We start from the raw sequence: 21,357 nt of genomic DNA, 5'->3' as shown, positions 1-21,357 counted from the left end.
TGAAGATTTGCCACGCACCTCAAAATGTATTTTCTGTTTCTTAAAGATCTGGAGAGACGCAGAGGCCCCTGCTACTGAACAAGCACTCTATGATTATTGATTACCATCACAATATAGTGCTTTAACCAAAATATATATCACTTAACCTACCCTACCTTTAATTGAGTAATACTAGATAATGATGTGCAAGTTCAAATCATATACTTAACATTATTTCGACATATTTTCGACCATTTTCCAAAGCACACAGTTCTTATTTGTATTTATATATTTTTTTACATTTTGGAAAAATAGACAATTTAACATTGAGGTGCACACAATGTTTAGCTGTCCACTCAACCTGTGGATTAAAATGTAATGCATAAATACATAAAAACAACTTTTAAACTTAAATGTCCAACAGTTCAGGCATCACTTTAAGTTCCTGGAAATTAACATATTAAGTGGGGGGCCTCCTGGTGGCCATTTGTTACTATTGCAGGTTTGTCAGAATAGCATTCAAACGGCAATGTGAAATGGTTTTGATTTTGATTTTGATTTTATTTGGATCTCTTTTAGCCGAGGCTAATCTTCCAAGAGTCCAGCAAGCAGAAATACAATACATTACATACGTACAGTGTACAATACTGATAAAATTACAATAAACATATTGCAACATACCATAATGTAAAAACAGTACCAATATACAGAGTTACACAGTAAAAAGATGTAACTCATCTCACATACACACCTACTACTAGGCCTTAGGCCTGTTGCACCTAAGGGATGACCATGGATACCCATGGTGGACTATGCATGGCAGGGGCGTCCTCCTCCCTGAGCCAGGCCTAGACCTGACCGCATACCATTGTAAAAACTAAAGCATTCAAATGTGAAATGGTGACCAGTGGTGTAAACTAAGTAACTAAGTACATGTAAGTTAACCCGGTTGGGTGTATATAAGTTTTGGTTACATGTTTACTGTTTGAGAAAAAGAAATGTATACTCACCTTTTATTTATCTGTAATGTTTTATTTTACCTGTTACTGTAAAGGGTTTTATTTTACTTCATTGAATGAAGGTAAGAGTGTGTGTGTGTGTGTGTGTGTGTGTGCGCGTGTGTGTGTGTGTGTGTGTGTGTGTGTGTGTGTGTGTGTGTGTGAGTGGACACAGGTGCAGGGCATGAATAATCAGCGTGTGTGTGTGTTTGTGAGGTGAACACAGGTGTGTGGAATGAGTAATGAAGGAGGAGAGTGGAGTCTAGCAGACAGACAGAGTGAAGGAAGGAGAAATGTTTGAAGAGAATTACTGTAACACACATTGTTTTATAGTCTTATAGAGTCTTTACCAGATTGGTGACAAAGCAATCTGTACTGTAGAGTTTCAAGTGTTGGACTGGTTCATGTACAGTGAATTCGACGAGGAGTTACTATGACATTTATCAGCTTCACTGTGACTATTGGTATGCTGTTTGGATGCTAGTTGGCCATAGTATTATGGCAAGCTTCATGAAACATACTTCGAAGAGCCGGGCTGTGAATTGTCCTTACTGTTACCAGGTCCAGTAACTGCCATGTCCTCAGGTTCAGCTTCAGAGACTGCCCTTACAACAGGCTCAGCTACAGAGACTGGCACTACACCTGACTCAGCTTGAGAGACCGCCACTACACCTGACTCAGCTTGAGAGACCGCCACTACACCTGACTCAGCTTGAGAGACCGCCACTACACCTGACTCAGCTTGAGAGACCGCCACTACACCTGACTCAGCTTGAGAGACCGCTCTTACACCCGACTCAGCTTGAGAGACCGCCACTACACCTGACTCAGCTTGAGAGACCGCCACTACACCTGACTCGGCTTCAGAGACTGCCCTTACACCCGACTCAGCTTGAGAGACCGCCACTACACCTGACTCAGCTTGAGAGACCGCCACTACACCTGACTCAGCTTGAGAGACCGCCACTACACCTGACTCAGCTTGAGAGACCGCCACTACACCTGACTCAGCTTGAGAGACCCCCACTTGACCTGACTCAATCTCTGAAGCCGAGCCGGCTGTAATGGGATTCTCTGAAGATGCCACTGGATTCTCTGAAGATGCCACTACATCCGGCTCAGCTTCAGAGAGCGCCACCACACCAGTACCATCTTGATTGAAGACAGGGCGGCTGATCGCAGTTCCATCCACCACACCCTCTATGGTGGACACATCAAATGAGACGTGTGGCAAAGGCTCATCTCCAATAGGCCCAAAGTCAGGACTAGGGCTATTGACAACAAAATATTGTAGTTTTACTCCACTACAATTATATGAAAATACTAGTTACTTTGTAGATGTGGATTATTATTACAAAACATACAGTAACCACTTCAGCACTATATATATTTCGGCCCTTTGAAGATAGCAGATCTACAAGCTCACAATGTGTTGCATGTGAGCTTGTAGATCGGCTATTTTCAAAAGATTTTTATACATTTAAAAACTTGCGAAACGGGACATTCTGCATAATGGGTAGGCTACTTTCTACTTTTGGTAGGCTACTTTAAGTAGGCTACATGAGTAAAAGTACAATACTTTTGTACTACTCAAGTAAATTTTCAATTTCTGACTTTTACGTAGAGTATTTCTACATTGCAGTAGGCTATTGATACTTTTACTCAAATAAGAAACGTGAGTACTTTTTCCACCACTGGATAATTCCTCCAGTTCACTCAGCAAGTGTAGACTATTCTGTGTGTGCGCATGTGTGTCCTGTCCTGTGATATACATTTTTAAATGTAACATGAACTTTGTATTAGAAGTTTGTATAGAAGAGATCATATCACTCCTTCATTGGCCTCTTTGCACTGGCTCCCGGTTAAATACAGAATAGAGTTTAAAGTTCTCCTCCTCACATACAAGGCTCTCAATGGACAGGCACCAGTATATCTCAAAGAACTCATCGAGCCCTATAAACCAGCCAGAACACCATTGCGTCCACAATATGAAAAAATGCTTACGGCTCCAGGAAACCCCCAAAAAGTTAGAACAGGAGGCAGAGCATTTAGGTTTCAGGCACCTCAGCTGTGGAACCATATCCCAGTCTCACACTAGAAGACGTTGGTCCTCAAAGTGGGGTCTGGGGACCCGCAGGGGTCCTTGGTAGGGTTCCAGGTAGTAGTTAATATAGCGTCACAATCATTTTAACCACATTACCCATTTATATGTTGGCTATTCAAAAAGCAGCAGATCTATAAGCTCACTTCATGCCACGCTGCAAGCTTGTACATCTGCTAATTTTGATGAAAATGAAAAGAAACTAGAAAAAGTGCTCCTCGGAGCACAACTCTCCGCCAGAAGACTTGTGTTGGGAATGTTGGGAATGTTCTGTCTGTATAAGTGTCCTATCCGTCCTGTCTGTATAAGTGTCCTATCCCTCCTGTCTGTATAAGTGTCCTATCCGTCCTGTCTATGTAAGTGTCCTATCCGTCCTGTCTGTGTAAGTGTCCTATCTGTCCTGTCTGTGTAAGTGTCCTATCCAATTGTTACAGTATCCGCCATTTCTCAGCCATTTCGTGATTGTTCCTGTCTTACCTCACTTTGAAAGAGGCACAGACTCTTTCAAAGTGACACACGTATTTACAGGCCGTTATACCGAACATAAGAGAACATTAGAACATGTTCTCTTATGTTCTAATTCTTACAAAAAATCTGTCCTGTCTGTATAAGTGTTCTATTCGTCCTGTTTGTATAAGTGTCCTATCTGTCCTGTCTATGTAAGTGTCCTATCTGTCCATTTCTCAGCCATGTCAACTCGAAATCATGCTCGCTGGCTTGGGCGCTTAGCTGTTAACTAAGCATTTGTAGGATCGAGGCCTTCCCATCTAGAGAGGCTTTAGCTTAATTAAAGTATCTGCTTTGCATGCAGGATTGTTGGAACTGTCTTACCTCACTTTGACAGAGGCACAGACTCTGTCAAAGTGACACATGTATTTTATAGGCCGCTATACGTCACTAGCCAATCGGATCACACTATTTCACCGTATTGTCACGTGTCACGTGAGGCTTGACCAATGTTAGTCCCAGTTTCAGAAAGTGAAAACAAACTCTCCTGGCGGAGAGAAATATAGAAAATGTTTGAATAATTTAGATTTTCTTTTTTTACATTCATCTTCTCTTCTTCTTCTGGGGGTCCCTGGCAAAACATTTTCAGATAGGGGGTCTGTGGCCAAATATATATCAATTTGGGGGTCCTTGACAAGAAGAGGCCTTTGAGATTGTTTTTGGGAGAACTAGAGGACTGAGAAGCGTGCGTGGTTTAGTGAGCTATCTGCGTGCAGATGTAGGCCGCCTACTGTATGTAGATGCGGATGTACGCTAAGCAATGTGTCCTAAACATCCTTGCATTGCATTTTACCAGGTAACTAAACCATGCAAAAAAAAGTACTTCTAAAGGACAGTGGTTTTCATTGTTTACTCAACAAGTCGCACAACATCCCACACAACATCACAGTCAAGTGAGCATACAGTGTGTATGAGGAACATTTTACATTTTAAAGGCACTGCTCACTTGCCATGCAGCACTACGTTTTAAAACTAGCAGCAACATGGAAAGCGCAAAGTCACACTGGCACCAAATTTACAAATGCAATCTTACATGGCTTGAATGTTACGATCAAAAGATGAGGCCTACTTCAAGAGTATACGGTATAGACACAGAGATGGATTCAGTCAGTCTCACGTTGCTGTAGGCTATTTAAGGTAGTCTTGGTCAAGTAAAATATCACTTTGCTTCGAATACAGACAAAATGTAGCCTAATAGAAAGGATTGTAACTGTAGAAACATTTGTCAAAGGTGTATTGACAGTGTCCACACAGTTTCACACATTTTGCTCTTATATAACTATGGTCAGAGGTGAAACATTGCTGCATAAACAGCTATGGAAACATCATTCTAGTGTGCGACTCCCACCGCCTCTATCAAGGGCCCGATCCAGCGTTGGAATAAACATCCTACCTCCTTGCTGTAGCATGAAAATGTACCTGTAGTTTATATGCAGAGAAGATAAAATATGAGAAGCTGGCAGGAGTGAAACATTAGAACAAATATATTTCAAAAGTATCTGATCTACAAGCTCACAACATGAGCATTGTGTGCTCAATAGCTCATGTTGTGAGCTCACATTGTGAGCTTATAGATCCATTTTTGGATAGGGCTTAAAACCTAAACCGTATACTTCATTGCCCTGAGTCCCCCAGAGGTATAAAAGCCCCCTCCTTTTTTCCCCTCATCTCTTTGACAAAAATAGCTGATCTATAAGCTCGCACGTGTTGTGAGCTTGTAGATCGGCTATTTTCACTGAACAGGGACACGAGGGTTCATGTGGTTTAGTGGTTCAACCTACAAACACGGAAGACATTAGAGTGGCAGTATTGAGCTCAGAGAAAACCACTGCTGCTTTTCACGTCACTATGGATAAAGAGAAAAACGTGAATAAATAAAAGTACAAACTAGCAAACATCAAGAAAATCAACAGGTTCATATACATTCTTTGGTTTAATTCACATAATAGCTGAAAAATAATAGGTTGTCTGACTTTTCCATTCATAGATTTTGGTTAAATATTTTTTGAATTGTTTTTGCATCCAAAAATAATTTCATTTGGAAATGTGCTTTCATGTCTCCTTTTCCATACCCTGTACTACAGTTAGGTCAAATAGTATTTGCAAATACCTGTCATGGTTTGAAGCATCTCACTTAGGTTACAGGTTGTTAGGAGCAATACCAAGTTCCAGGTGGTTTAAACAACACTGCAGACAATTATTTGTGGAAAATCAAGTTATCAGCTATAGCCTACTGTATGTGTCTATGATCGACAGCTGCTGACAGTGATTTGATCAACTATAATCACTCTCTGGTATTCTGTGCAGTCTGAATCAAACTGTATGATTTACATGCAAATACTGCTTGACCAAGGTCTGCTCTTTCATACAATATGCTACTGCCCTTTGCTCTTCTCAGCCCCCACATGTCCAGTCCAGACAAACACAGTGGCAGGGACCATCACTCAAGAAAGCTTCTGGCTACTGCCATCTACTGAATGTTCTCCTCTCCTCCTCCCTTTCTCTCTCCTCTCCTCTCTCTTCTACTCCGTTTCACTGCTTTCGCCAGCGGTTCTTGGCTTTCTCTTCGCACCCAGGGCCCTCACAGGTGCCAGGGAGTGGGGGCGGAGGTGCTGGAGCAGCCTTGGGTGGGGGCACGTTCGGGGTCCTGTTCACACTGCTCAGCAGAGCTGGGAGCTGCGCCGTGATGGCCCTCTCTATGTTTCCAAGCAGACAGCCACCGAACCAACTGCACTGGGAGGATAGCTGCTTGAAGCCACCAATCGGATTGACTCCAAAGAAGTCCTGGTAGACCTCCTTGTCAGGCAAGTCAAACTTGCTGATGTTGGTCTTGGCAAGAATGGACTTGAAAATATAGTACTTGTCCGGGTCGGAGACGATGTCGTGGAACACCTCGTGCGGGTCGCCGAACCAGCCCAGCTTGTCGTTGTAGGTCTGCAGGTAACGGTCCACCAGCAGGGCGTGGATTCGAACACGGATGGCGTGCTGACGGACGAAGGCAATCTTGTTCTCCAGCTGGTTTTCAATCATCTGGACGTGAGAGAGAAAAAAGGGAGACAGAGAAAGAAATTGTTAATGCATACCAACGAAAAGGTTTATCAGTTAAACATTAAACAGGCATGATATGTGAGACTCAGATATCAGCTGAATATAACAAAGTCCTGGTTAATAAGAAAGGGTTCCAGGTCACAGGTCACAAATGTCCTTTTCTTGACACACTTAAGTCTAGCAAGCTGTTTGACATTAAGGTCCTCCATTCTTTTGGTTGTGGAGCAGTCAGTTTTCAAATGGCATGAGATTATTCAAACTGCTGTGACAATGCCATGTAGACACAAGGAAGTGGAACCCTTTGCCCAAAAATGACATTTTAATTTTGCTGAAAATATATACGGTACATTGCATACAATCCAAACATGTGTAGCTGCTCTGCAGTATCTGGACCACATTTAGCCACAACTTAGACTATTGTATTAGAGAATTGTCTGAGTGTACATTTGAGTGTGTTCCCCAGTCCCCACTGTCAGCGATGACCAGCTATCTCATTTGCTGAACATCTCAAGTCAAGACAGACCTGGTTAAGGTCCTCTAGTAGGGACGTCTCTTCCTTCTTGAAGAGCTCACGGCTGCTGTCTCGGGCGTAGTCCTGAGGCCAGAAGGAGCTAACGTACACGCGCGGAGGTTCTGTGACATTGATCAGGGGAGCCATGCTCCAGAACAGGGCTCCGTACACCCTCATCAGATTCTGGGTGGTCAGGCTGTCGGCCTTGTTGAAGATGATACGGATCTGGGACTCGCGGCCCTTCATTTGCTTAAAGAGCACCTCCAGCTCCCCGCCCACATCCAGCTTGGTGGGGTCAAACACCAGGACAATCAGGTCAGCCCGGTCGATGAACCACTGGCACACTTCGTTGTAGGGGTAGCCTGCACAGGGAAACATGGCAGATACCAGACAATGGACAATGTGAGTCGGGATTTGAGAATGAGTGTTGAGTACAGAGTGTGTGTCTGTCTGTCTGTGTGTGTGCGTGTGTGCGTGTGCGTGCGTCTACCAGCGCACATAGTCCTTCAGTGCAAGTCCAAGTCAAGTCCCAAGTCCTTATTTTCATTCAGTTCGATTCCCATAATCAACTATCCTCATCGATTTGACAGTGCTCAGCCAGTTACCAAAGTCACAAACAAACGCTGAAGGCAAAACTAGGCCTGTGATAGTGAATTTGGTATTGCTCTGGGGTGTTACCATGTCAAATCGGATCAAGTGTTTGCTTTCAAGTCAAGCTGAGACTTAAAGCAGTCATTCCGCAAGTAGGTCAAGTCTCACAGCAGAGTAATCGCAAATCCTGATTTTGAAGTAGTCCAATTCAGCCCTGGGGCCTACCTACTGTATACATATGCCTATATACCATTCAATCTGTATTACAGTACACTCGGACTAGTGAACTACAGCAGCTAAACCGTATGAACCCTAGTGTCCCTATTCTGGTCATGTCATAATAGGCAAACAATCTGCAAAAACAGGAGAACATTCAGCAAAAATCTACATGCTCAAAACACGACACAACGTGACTCGTGAGCTTGTAAATCAGCAATTTTCGGCAAAGACATTTGGTGTAGAGGGGAAAAAGGAGGGGACCAAGTACAGACCCCTGGGGGACTCCAGTCAGCAAAGTATATAGACTCTAAGTGTGTAACAATGCACCGAACCAGCTGGGAGAAGTTCATGAATGACCTATGCTCCCCAAAGAGCAAAAGGGTTTAAGTCAAGTAAGTCCAAGTGGTTAACCATGCATCCTCCAGTGTCCCACCTCTCTCCTGCTGCTTGCGGTTCTCAATGATGCCGGGTGTGTCCACAAATGTGACTCTCTCCAGCAGCTTGTGGGGCATCTCTATGCCCACCAGCTTCTCCAGGAAGCCCTGGCCAAACTGCTCCAGTGGCGAGAAGGACCGCGAGCTGTCTGCTGCCATGACAACGCCATCTATGCTGCGGAACTTCTCACCGTGCATAACAACTGTGTACTCCGATGTGGTCGGCTCAGCACCTGATGGAGAGAGTGGGAACAAGGGAGACAGAGGCAATCGTTTATATTAGCATTGGTCTATGTGTATGGATTACTTGATTGATTGCTGGATTTATCTGAGTTGAGACCGACTAGAAATGTGTTACACACAAATTGTGTATTTTTTTTATGATGGCACATACAGGGGCTTTTTTGAGTAGAAAGGGCAATATTATTATGAGCTGTCCACTTCAAAGCAAGTTCCTCCAAATGAATGTCCCAATCATTCCCGGTCAGGTGAATGAGGAGAATGGGATTCATTTTATTCAGCTAGAATTCTTCATTGGAAACTGCAGTGTATGAATAAACGTTGTCATGGTGCATAGGCTGAAGAGAGCAGCTCACAGTAATGGTGTGATGGTTGGGGATAAAGGTTAGATCTTAAAACATTCTGATCATATATTACAATGCTAAAATAAAGTGATTATGCTATATTTCGTCATACTGGCACAGGTTTATGATAAGCATAACATGTTATTATAAAACTTGATGCTCAAGTGAGAGATAGGAGGTGGAGGGAGAAACGCAGGAACAAAGGAGAGGAGTAGGAAGAGTCATGATTATAAAATGTCAAATAAACATCAGAAGATTTTTAGGGGGTAACCACTATTTCATACTTTGTTGTACAACAGTGTTGCGCCAGTCTACAACACGTTGCATTGCAATGCGTTGTGAGCTTGTAGATAATCTATTTTTGCTATTAGTGAAGAAAAATAAGAAAAGCCTATAATGTACTATAATTACCCAATAACATAGTGTTAGGGAATTACTATACTATGCGGTGATTATGCAAGATTCATATTGTACATTATGTGTATGTATTTGAGTAAATACTCAGACTTATGTTTATTGGTCAGACAGACTAATGACAGTAGTAGATTGCTTCATACTGTCTGCTTGAACTGATAAATTAAGAATGATGAAACATGATAACACAATAACACAATAATATGATATCTGGAAGGTACACACTGACCAGTTACTGGACACTTGTGTACTGGTCACTAAAGGTCTCTGATTTAAATTTAGATGAGAAGGAGACAGGACATATTGGATATCAACATGGACACTGAGGCTGGATGAAGGATGCTCATATGATTGAAACAACTTTTGATTGGTAGGTAAGAATCTGATTCTGTCTGCCTGGATAGGGAAAGAAAGAGGGTATATGGCTGCCTGAAACTGAATGAAGGAGTTTACCGCTGCCTGCGCTTGCGCTTGCTAGATTAGACCTAGAACCAATGTTGTAACGTGTACTTCGTGCTGAGTAAATAGTGAACATGCAGACTCAGTGGTCTGTCATCTTTGCTCAAAGTGCTCATTTCATCAAGAGAACCCACCACAATAGGCAAAATAGGGCCAGGTTGAAAGTGATTAATCAGCATAATAAAGATGGTATCCAAACTAAAAGAATCTTACCAGTGTAGAGTTCCTGGTTGGTGCCATGGAGACCCAGCAGGTAGTTGATCATGGAGGACTTGCCAACACTCCAAGGCCCAAGGAACAGCACCATGGGCTTGGAGGTGATCTCACCATCTGCAAGCAGAATAGACAGAGACAGACATAAATAGTCAGACACACATGTAATATATGTATACATACATACATACATACATACATACATACATACATACATACATACATACATACATACATACATAGGCTACATACATACATAAATACAGTTACAGTACATCAATACCAGTGCCGTATGTTCCATGATCAGTGTCTAAAATGTTCTGTCATCTTGTACCACAAGGGGGCGCACCTTTCACAGTTAAACGTTTCTATCCTGATTCGCAGAGCTCCTGCTCCATCATATAAATAATAGACTAATACCACAGTCATTGACCTCCAGCTTTGTTTGCAAGGGGCCTGTACCATACAATGTTTCATTTGATTTTCTCAGTATGTTTGGTCTGATTCATTTGCAGTGTACAACCATAGCTAATCATAAGAACTTTCACCCTATTTATGACATATCATTATAGGTGAACATTTTCAAAAATATTTATTTTTCTATTTATAAAATAGCCAAAGTATAAATCAGGGTTCAGTGGCTGCAGCACCCTGCTTAATTTGTTACACTACAAGTATATCAATGTAGTGTAGAGGAAGGAAGGCACTGGAGCCTTTTTTATTTATAGGGTGCAGGCAAAAAGCGTGACAACGTTTCGATGTCAATACAGCCTTTCTAGCTCTACACATACCAGTCCCGCTCCTGAGATGCACCAGACCAGCCTGAATGTGTCTTGAGGCGTGGAGGAACCCCTTTGTGTATAATGATGTATATGTGGTGGTTTGAAAAAGGTGGATAACAGCTGTATCATGTGCTGTAAAACAACAACACATTGTAGTTTTCACTTGTCACCCTAAATGCTCATTACATACACATATAGTGTATGTGGTTTGGCACAGAACAACACATTGGTACTACTACTACAAAGTAAAGACAGACACAGACCTATACTTTTCTCTGACAACTTCCTTGTTGACACCGTGACCTTCGTTGTCGAATTGGGTTAAAACAAGACAACACACTAAAGCCTAGTTTATACTTCCTTGTATGAGTGTTGCTCACTGAAAATAACTGATTTACAGTTTCAATTATGGTATATGTATAAATTAGGCTTTCTTTGATATCCCCAAAGAAGTGGAGTTACCTGTGACCTGGTGTTGCCTCAGTTCATTGTATTTGTAGACCTGTTCTAATGGCTTGATGGTTGTGTGGTATATGTTCAGCAGCTTCTTCATGGCAGCTAGAGAGAGAGAGAGAGAGAGAGAGAGAGAGAGAGAGAGAGAGAGAGAGAGAGAGAGAGAGAGAGAGAGAGAGAGAGAGAGAGGGAAGTCAAAGTTAGACTAAAGATAGTGTGAATATGTCTGATTTATATAGGCTATTTGGCAATATTATTACAGATGCTAATGCTATAGGGATCCACAATTATTTGATGCTCTTAACGGTATGTTCACAATATATCAGCCTCAAAAATGCAATATCGGAATCGAACCAACATCAAAATAAGTTTTAGACAACATTTTGTCTGAAGTTTGAATGTGAAGCTGAAAAGGCCTTTTCTGGTGAAGGCTGCAGAATTTATAGAATTATTTTGTGTCACACAGCAGTACTGTGCTGTAATGTTAAAAGAGCTGGCTTTTGAGAACAAAGAGCTTTTCATGTGCCAGAGTTGAGAATTTACACTGATTAATCACCTGCCTCAAGACACGTGTGTGCACACACGCACACACACGCGCACACACGCGCACACACACACACCACCCACACACACACAGGCACGCACGTGGACATCATGAAACAATTTTCAGTACAATTCTTCACTCCCCACAGCTGTCTCAAACACTCCTTCATTCACATGCAAACACATGTGGATTCATTCCGTCCCCAATGAGCCGGAAGCCAGTTCTTTTGTTAACTGCAGTCATCACAACAAAAAATAACAAATATTAGCTCTGAGAGGGTAAGGTCCATTTGGTTACATTTGGACACTCTAAGAGATGCACATGGATACATCAACAAACACTGAGGATTTCACTGTGCAGAATATTTAGAGGGACGTGTGCTCTATGTTGTTCCTTACCTGAGAACTCCGCAGAGTGCTCATCACTGGCTAATCTCAGGGTATCTTCAATGTGGGTGCGGTCTCTCAATGCTGGGCGTGACCCTTTCTTCTCAGGAGCTGAATAGAGGGGACAGACAGACAGTCAGTCAGTCAGTCAATCAGTCAACTTGAACTGCAGAGGTAATTATTAGACTACTCTGACATAGATATTAAAATATGATTAGCAGAAACAGGATCATTTACACAAACTGCTCAAATTGACAATGGGAAATTGTTGTTATTCTATCCATGACATACGCTTGTTTCCACAGTCACTCATGATATATTTGCACAATGAATAACATTGTTCCATTCTATGATTGCTGCCAAGGTTGATGAGTGAAAACACAGCTGACATGTATACAAAACAAACAAAATGTTTCCCTGGGTACTAATTGATTTCCTGAGCTGTGAGTGAGCAATTCATCTGTGCTGAGCAGTGACCACACAGTTATATGTTATATCACCATGTCCCTCTCTTTCCTCCCCTATTTTGGTCCGCTTATTTCTGTACAAAAGGTTATGCCTGATGCCCCCTTTGGCCACAGGCATGGTGTCATGTTCAGCGAGGTATGGCACGGATATGAGAGAGAGAGAGAGAGAGAGAGAGAGAGAGAGAGAGACAGAAAGAGTGGGGCGGATAGAGGGGAGAGCAGAGAGAGAGAGTGAGAGAGAGATGGATGGGAGAGAGCAAGTGTAGAAGGGAGTGCACAATAAATAGATGAAGACTTGTTTAAGACAAATTTGTCAATAATGTGTTAAAACTACTTAATTACAGTTACTGACAGCCTCTTAGTGTGAACTGGATTGTATTTGAAGATCAATGTTCAGGATATTCCAAAAGGGACTGCCTGCCATAGCAACTGGACAGGACAGAGTCTATTTGAGAGAAAGGGTCAGATTTATTATTAATAGTTATCATCTCATACAGTTCTAGTTTTGAAGTGTCTATAATCTGAGTTGACAGTAGGTCCATCTACTGTATGTATCTAACTCATGTGATTTCCCCCCTTTTTTTCAGTACCTTTGTGTGGCATCTCAGAGGGCTCCTCTGCAGTCACCTCCTCCACTGTCACGTCCTCTACCACCACCTCCTCTACGACAGGTGTCTCCTCTACGACAGGTGTCTCCTCTACGACAGGTGTCTCCTCTACCACAGGTGTCTCCTCTACCACACTGGCTGCCTCTTCAACGGGCTCCACCACAGCAGGCTCCGGCTCAAGTTCTGGAACAACCTCTGGTTCTGCTTCTGCTTCTAGAATCACCTCTGGTTCTGGTACTACTTCTGGTTCTGGAACCACCTCTGACTCAGACTGTAGAATCACCTCTGGTTCTGGCTCCGGAAGCACCTGTGGTTCAGCTTCTGCCTCTGGCTCAGGTTCAGCCAGCGCCTCTGCCACCTCTTCTTCAGCTGGGTCTTCAACAGCAGCGGCCTCCTCTTCCTCAGTGTACTCTGTGGCAGCTTCTTCCTCCACAGCAGCTCTTATCAGCTCCTCTGCAGCTACTTCCTCCTCGGCTGCTTCCTTTTCGGCCGATTCCTCCACAGCCGCCTCCTCCATGGCTGTTTCCACCTCAGCTGCTTCCTCCTCAACAACTTCCACCTCAGCTGCCGGCTCTTCAGCCACTGCCTCCTCGGCTGCTTCCTCCTCGGCCGCTTCCTCCTCCTCAGCTACCTCGGTGTCCTCGGGTGCTTCTTCATTTGCAGGCTCCTCAGCAGCGCCTCCGGTGACTTCCTCCTGGGCTACTCCTTCCTCCTCCTCCGACGACGCGGCCTCCTCTTCAGACGAGGACTCAGCCTCTTCCTCAGAAGACACATCCTCCCCTCCTACCGTCTCCTCCTGGGAAGCAGCCTCCTCTTCCTCGTGGCTTGCTACCTCCTCGGTGGGAGCTGCTGCATCCTCCTGCTCCTCGTCAGAAGCGGGCTCATCTGCCGTGGCTGCGGCCTCCGCCGATGGGGGCGTACAGGGCTGGCACACGGCCACCTCAGGGGCCGGCGTGTCATTGGAGGTGCTCTGGCTCGCATGCTCCTCCACAGGGTCACATCCGCAAGGGAACAGGCCCACCTCTTTCTGCTGGACCTGCAGATCTGCCTCCGCTAGCAGATCTGAGAAGAGATGAGTGAGATGAGATGAATCTATAAAAAATATAAAGCCACGCTTATATCTCACTGTATGCTCCTAATACCATTAATTCTGCAGAACACTTAAGCCTGATAGATCGTTGTACAACGGTGCCGGGTGCTGAAAATAGCCAATCTATAAGCTCACGGATGGGACCACATCAGATCAAACATTTGACACCTTCTCAGCATATATATTCATATTTCACGTCCTTGCATGGCAATGCATAGTCAGGGATTTGCTGAGGGCAAGCATACAGACGTATATTTCTGCATAGATTGCTCTAAATGAAGAGCAGGACAGCTTTGGGGACAGCTTGACCATGGTGTCATGTCGCCCAAACGCTGAAAAAGATCCTGTGCTGCTGTGAGCAGAGGTAAAACAATGTACAATGTACAATGACAAAAGGTAGTGTGGCATGTTGTCCTCACTAGGACAAACATAAACGTTACAATATTATAGCTTAATACATTGCAATATGTGTGCGCGACCCTCCCAGTTCCAATCTCAGTAAGATCCTGCACGTGTGTGTGTGTGTGTGTGTGTGTGTGTGTGTGTGTGTGTGTGTGTGTGTGTGTGTGTGTGTGTGTGTGTGTGTGTGTGTGTGTGTGTGTGTGTGCCCGATTAGATGGAGAGTCAAAAGAGAGAGGCTGCTCTCTCAACTCATACAGGCATGACACATTTAATGTAATATTAAGTGTCCCCAACAAATCACCCAAGAACTTTTTTTTCAAATCCACCTTTCTCATTCATCAACTGTGATTTCAAGATGACTTTTTGTCAGGCTGTGTGCCTATTTGTTTTGGTGCAAGCATTACAGAATGTCGGCACCCTTAACTATAATGTTAAAGGGGATAAAGACTGCTCAGACTGAGTTGAATGTCCATGTGAACATTAAGACTTGTAATTTGGTGGTTTTGGGGTATGTTGTCATGTTTAAATGTATATTTTGTTGTTAATCTGATGCTAGCACCATCAATGGTGCATGTCTGCTAATGGCTAGTAAAAAAGGATATATACAGTAGTTGTCATTGACTGATTTTAAAAATATTCTAGAATTTAGTTCCTTTGCCTGCTGTCATCATGCACAAGAAACCTGACGCTGATCGGCCTAGTAGTGTGCAAGATTGCTGCGGACCTACTGTATACACGGCACGCTCCTGGTAGAGATAATTAATTAGCCTCTCTAAGAAAGAGCTATTTAATCATCCATAAGCACCTTTACATACTGTTACCATGGCTTAAAAAACACACCACAAAATAGGAGACTCCCTCTCTGCATTTCTGCAGTTCGTGTTACAAGGCGCGGTCAGCCTGTAGGTCCAGTCATAGCTGTACGTAGCTGACATGTGACAGCTTCACAACCAATGTATCTGTCTGTCTGTCTGTCTGTCTGTCTATCTAGCTATATCTATCTACAGTATCTATCTATGGTCAGTCACTGTCTAACTGGTTCACTGCTTGAGACAAGACGAAGAATCCCAGGCCAAGATCGGTCACATCTGAGTGTTGGTCAAATGGGCTGGAGCCAGAGCTTAACACTCTGCTGGCTGTCCCTAGTGGTAGCAGGACTCAATGTACTCTTCCCTTTCTCCACCATCCTCTGTGATGGCCTCGCTCTCCTATTCTGGGGTCTGACGATGTTGTTTGTCACATCTGTGTCTGGAAGCTATATCTGATTATCACCTTCTGACGCCTTCTGGCCAGCATTGGTGACTAGAACACCCATTAACCACCCATTCCGTCTGTCTGTCTCACAAACAAACATATTTTTGATGCATGATATGGATATTATCTAGTAGTGACTAGTCTGTCCTTGATTTTGCATAATTATGTCAGATAGGCTTATAACAAAGCTGGCCTAGGAAAAGCCAATGCACTGTATGAGCTTGTTAAACCAGAATACTGCTGTAATAGGAACTCAGACAAGGCCTACTATAAAGCAGAGGATTTTCAAGGCTTGGTCAGCACAGCAGGACAAGGAGAGGACATGACGGTCAATCAGCTAAAAAGACATCCTCTTTCATGTCCTCCCCTTAAGCTTTGACTGTAAGGGTGAATCATATCATCATGACAGATTCACCTTTCATTGGCTTGGAGATAGATGATTGATAAGCTCAAAGAAGAGACCATCCAGAAGACGGCATCTACTGTAGGAAGCACTACAACATTATATATCCGATATTGTGTTAATTTCACGGATCAATTTGGTATTAGGACTTACTAAAATTAGCCCAACAGGCGTTTCTCTGACCCTTGGCATTCAGTGCTGGCCGAGGCTCATAGACCTTAACTTATAGAACCGAACTTATTCAGCCAGGCTTAAGCGTACCATAGGTGCATCTCACTGAGAGAGAGAGATGTAGATTAGTGTCAAGGGATTGGGTGACAAGGGGCTTGTTAAAGCGTCATCTGTCGGTGGGGTCTAAGTATTTGCTGCGCGGTTTGGAACGGTGTCCAAATAGTGTCACAGCATTGTACGTTCCATAACCCAAACACACGAGGGAGCCAAGACTCTTGAGTGTGCCAATGATGTTGGGTTACTGACGTTAACAAACATTACATAACATGGTGAAGCTTACGCCATGCTTATGTTTAATGACGGGTAGCGGTAAATGTTCAGCAACTTTGTAGAGGTTCCGTTATGTACCTACCCAGCAAAATGTTCATCTAACTAAGAGTGTAAAAGTGGATGGAATGGACGTCCATTTTTGCGTTCTCTGGGTTAAATGAATACTGAGGAATTTCCCGAATGTATTATGTTACTTGAGTTAAACAGTGGAATCCATATAGAGCAGACTACTCCATATGGGGAAAATAATTCAATTACAATTACAGTAATTCATACAATTATCTGAAATGGTAAATTAATGAATAGCCGTAGAAGGCTACACTATCTGTATGTAAGTTACCACATTGCTTGGCCAACAGTCATTGCCAAATTGTCAAATACAGTGATGATGATGAATGATTGAATTAAGTCTAAATCAAGACGCCAGACTGAAACACTGCATGCCAAGAGTTGGCAATACAAGGTATCTTTTTAGTCTGCTGGTTGTAGGAGCACTAGTAACCAATAGTAGCCAAATTAAATTAGAGTTAACCTAGTTAGAATCATGGGAATGGATTATGGGCAAAAAGTGAGACATCTCTCACCACATGGAAATGATGTGTGACGACTGTTTTAACTCTCTGTTTAACGGCGCACACACACACACACACACACACACACACACACACACACACACAGCTAACAGTTACAGTTCTTGTCTTCTAAGAAGGCATTATCACAAACTTCCAAATAACTTCCTCTGCAAGCTTATTGCAGGAAGGCTATTACATTAATAATGTTATGTAATGTGGTTCTCCTGCCCTGGGGCCACTGTAATAGCTGCAGCTAAGCCCAGCAGAGCACACTGGAGGAAGGGACGGAGAGGGACAGGTGCCCATGTCTCGGTTGGTGCTGCTGGTCAGCTCTCAGAGACAGAAATAGCCCCACAATGAGTCAGGGGGTGAAACGAAGGAGGGATAATTCCACTCCTGCTTTCATGAAGAATGACTGACGCATGCCCTCCCTGTGATTGTCATGAGACAGGTTCTCAACTGTGCTGCAGTGTTATTGCACATGTACCCTGCAATGAGCACTGGTGGACAGTAACAAAGTACATTTACTTGAGTACTGTACTTTTTGTGATTTCTTTAGTATCTGTACTTAACGTGAGTGTTTGTATTTTTGGAAACGTATGACTTTCACTTTTCACTAACCCTAACCCTAACACACTACATTTCAAGAGAAATACTGTACTTTTGACTCCACTGCATTTCTAGGAAGGGGCCCCGGGACCCAAACGTACAAAAGTACATTATGAAATAACGACTTAAGCTCTATTAAAAAAAAAAGAAAATAAATAAATAATCTGCAAGCCCGCATTATGACTATTTTCACTATATATGTATTCTTTTTTAATGTCACATACATCAGAATGGGATAAATGTCATTTAAGCTAGACAGGACAAAAGCTTAATCTAAGGTCTCTTTCCCAGATTTGAATCTGCAACTGAACCTGCAAGCGTCAGCTTGTGTGATTAATGACCACACAGCTGAACTATGTTAAAAGCATTCTCCTGAATTAGATGGATTAGTAAAGATAGGAGGCACCAGTGGCTCAGGAGGCAGAGGAGTCGCCTGGGAATAGGAAGGTCCCCCGTTTGATTTTGTCTCCTTCTGGCAACGTGTTGGAGGAGTGTCCTTGAGTAAAGCACTGATTGAACCCCTAACGGATCCCTGAGCGCCACCCACTGCTCCACACAGTTACAGCAGGATGGGTTAAATGCACAGCACAAATTCCAGGGATGTGAAAGTATATGTACTGTGGCAAATAAAACTAAGATATAAACTGAACTGCCATATCTCTCATGCTAACACTTGGAAGGGATAAGGAAGAGAACAAGACAGTGAGTGACATACAGTACAGTGGACGTAGTTTCATCACTACCACTGAGACAGCCTCTGTACGGCCTCTCATACTGTACCTAATCCCTATTATTCTTCCCCCAGGGCTCTATCCTTAGCACACTCCTTTTATCTCTCTACACCAAATCTCTTTGCCAAAAATAGCCGATCTGCAAGCTCGGGCTTGCAGATCGGCTATTTTTGCAGAATGTTCCACTAGCGCACTCAGAGCGCTCAACTGTCCAACCGGAAGCAGGCTACTGTCCCCGGGATGGCTTAGCCAAACACAATGCTCTGCCCTTCCCGGTTTTGGCTGGGGCTTCCCCTTGCACATGGACAGGCAGCCAGCCCTGCCTGCTGAGCCCATGGAGCAGATTATCAGGTGTGAGGACATTGGCAAAGAGAAATGCACGGTCACGCACAGTGACACTTTATGAACACATTCAATGTGGTGTATTGATCTCCAACGTAAACTGAGTACATGTTGCGACGCACAATATACTGTTGTGTAATGTCTGCACCTTTCCCTTTGTGATGTGTTGGATGTGTGTAGTTGTGTCTATGTGTGTTTGTGAATAGTATGTATTGGTGTGTATGGAGTGTACATGCCACTGCTGACAGCGTGTAATCCACACAGTGAGGGAGTCTTAACGCGATGAGTATCAGACCCTGTTTTTTGTGTCCATAGTATCTGGTTACTACCCTGACTAAGGCCTAACACCTGACTATGGAAGCCTGGGAGGCCCACTGAGTCTATGGAAGGTCAGACAAGGTTAGCCCATTTCAGTAAACCAGAATCTATCATGCTCAAAGCTAAAAATATGCATTACCCCCCCCCCCCCCCTTTATCCATGCCACTTCACTTTAAATACACTTTGTTGGGCTTGATTGGTAGACCACTAAAATGCTTTCCATCGGCTGGGCAAAGAGAGTGACTCTTTATATTGAGTCCAAATCATTCCAATCAGTGAGATCAGTGGTTCCTTTTCTGGATCAGGGCCCACTTGAAAATCTCAAAAGTGTTCGCGGCCCACCCATCTGACCACATAGCCTATCGGCTGCCATGTTATGTGGTCAGATGGGTGGGCCGCATGCATTTTGAGAGCTTCTTTATTTGTGTTTCGGCTTGGATCAGTGGAACTAACATTAAGTTCATATTTATCAGTATCACAATGAAAACAACATTTTCTACGTTGTAAAGAAAAAATACAATGTCATTCTTTTAAAAGGCTTATATATATATTTTTAATATTAATGTTATATCATCATACAAATCTTAGTGTTTTGTCAGTTATTTGAGGGCCCATTTGCAACATCCTCAGTTAGACGTTAGATGTGTTGGCTCTGGGGGGGGGGGGGGGGGGGTGTCTCCCCCGAGGCAGTATGAATAAGCATGGGACAACTTCCTTCAGCTGGTGTCACACCTCTGCTCTGACTTACAACCCATATCCTTCTGTTGGCCACAATGCTAAGAATGTTATATTTAGATAACAGGTCGTTTAGACAGATGCTAGGTTTGATGTTTGCCTGGTGTCCTAGTTTCTACGAATGAAGCACTATTTTGTTTCTTCTTCTTTGCAAGCTATTACATGACCATTTCCCGTCATTTGTCGACAAGGGTTCATACCATTTATTCTGATGTCGCACTTATAAGACGCTCTGGTAATGCTTATGCCTAAATTGTACAATTATAATCTTAACTTTGTAATCCATTTACATAGACATTATGTGGTGCATGTTTGCCGACTCTGCGTTTTGGGCTCTGTCAACAAATGTTTTTTAACATAATAAAATGACACATTCTGAAAACAACCATTGTGTAATGTAGACACAAATATTGCATATATGCAGTGGAACTTTTCAATGCATATACCATGCTGAAAGTTCAGCCCCCAACTCGACTATTAACGATGTACTCACACACATATTGTATAAACAGTATAGACTTGTTAAAGACTAATTATGGAACAGGTACATTTTAGCTTTCCACCTTTAAATCACTATGTTGCCAGTCAACCCAAGCTTCAGATAAATTGTTTGATAGCATCACTGATAATAGTCCCCCTCTGCTGCCACAATGATGGATAAACCTCAGTGTATCATCATTCCCATTCCATACATGAATCATATCATTGCTGTCGGATGGGAACCTCATATGTCCACAACTGTAACTATTCAGGATTCAAATGAAAAGATTGCAGATCTACAAGCTCAAAATGCATGGCGATGCGACACACTTTATTTTTGCTAGTTTTGTGTGACACTGTAGTTTGATGAACAAGGGCATTCATTTATGAAAAAAGACAAGTTAAAATATGGATCTAAGAGGTTTCTGCCCAACAGCACATTATTCTTTTACTGTATCCACCTGAATAACCGAGGAACCAACGACATAGCTCTCAATGTGTAGCACAAATTAAACAAATAAAGATTTGACATTTAATTGTCCTTACCTGCAGTGGTCAGGGCCAGCAGGGAAAACAAGCCACACACACACACCAGAGCCTTCATTTTGGCAGCGAGGGACC

General features: G+C 43.1%; 1 protein-coding gene across 2 annotated transcripts; it reads right to left on the bottom strand.

The window, feature by feature from the left end:
- Positions 1-4,408: 4,408 nt before the first annotated feature.
- Positions 4,409-21,357, bottom strand: LOC311036323 (sarcalumenin; the record flags this gene model as incomplete). 2 transcript variants are annotated; one of them, XM_084044948.1, is made up of 8 exons in its annotated part: positions 4,409-6,615; positions 7,157-7,506; positions 8,388-8,621; positions 10,059-10,175; positions 11,303-11,398; positions 12,236-12,334; positions 13,281-14,360; positions 21,283-21,357. In XM_084044948.1, 8 exons carry the CDS (start codon positions 21,338-21,340, stop codon positions 6,118-6,120), a joined length of 2,532 nt encoding a protein of 843 aa, XP_083901074.1. In that variant the 3' UTR covers positions 4,409-6,117. The 2 variants fall into 2 exon arrangements, with proteins under 2 accessions (XP_083901074.1, XP_083901073.1); XM_084044947.1 differs by having other exon boundaries at positions 13,281-14,390; positions 21,283-21,340.

This window comes from Gymnoscopelus microlampas (genome assembly GCF_963454915.1).
Source record: "Gymnoscopelus microlampas genome assembly, chromosome: 2".
Taxonomy (NCBI): Eukaryota; Metazoa; Chordata; class Actinopteri; order Myctophiformes; family Myctophidae; genus Gymnoscopelus; species Gymnoscopelus microlampas.
This window is presented reverse-complemented; position numbering and strand designations above follow the sequence as displayed.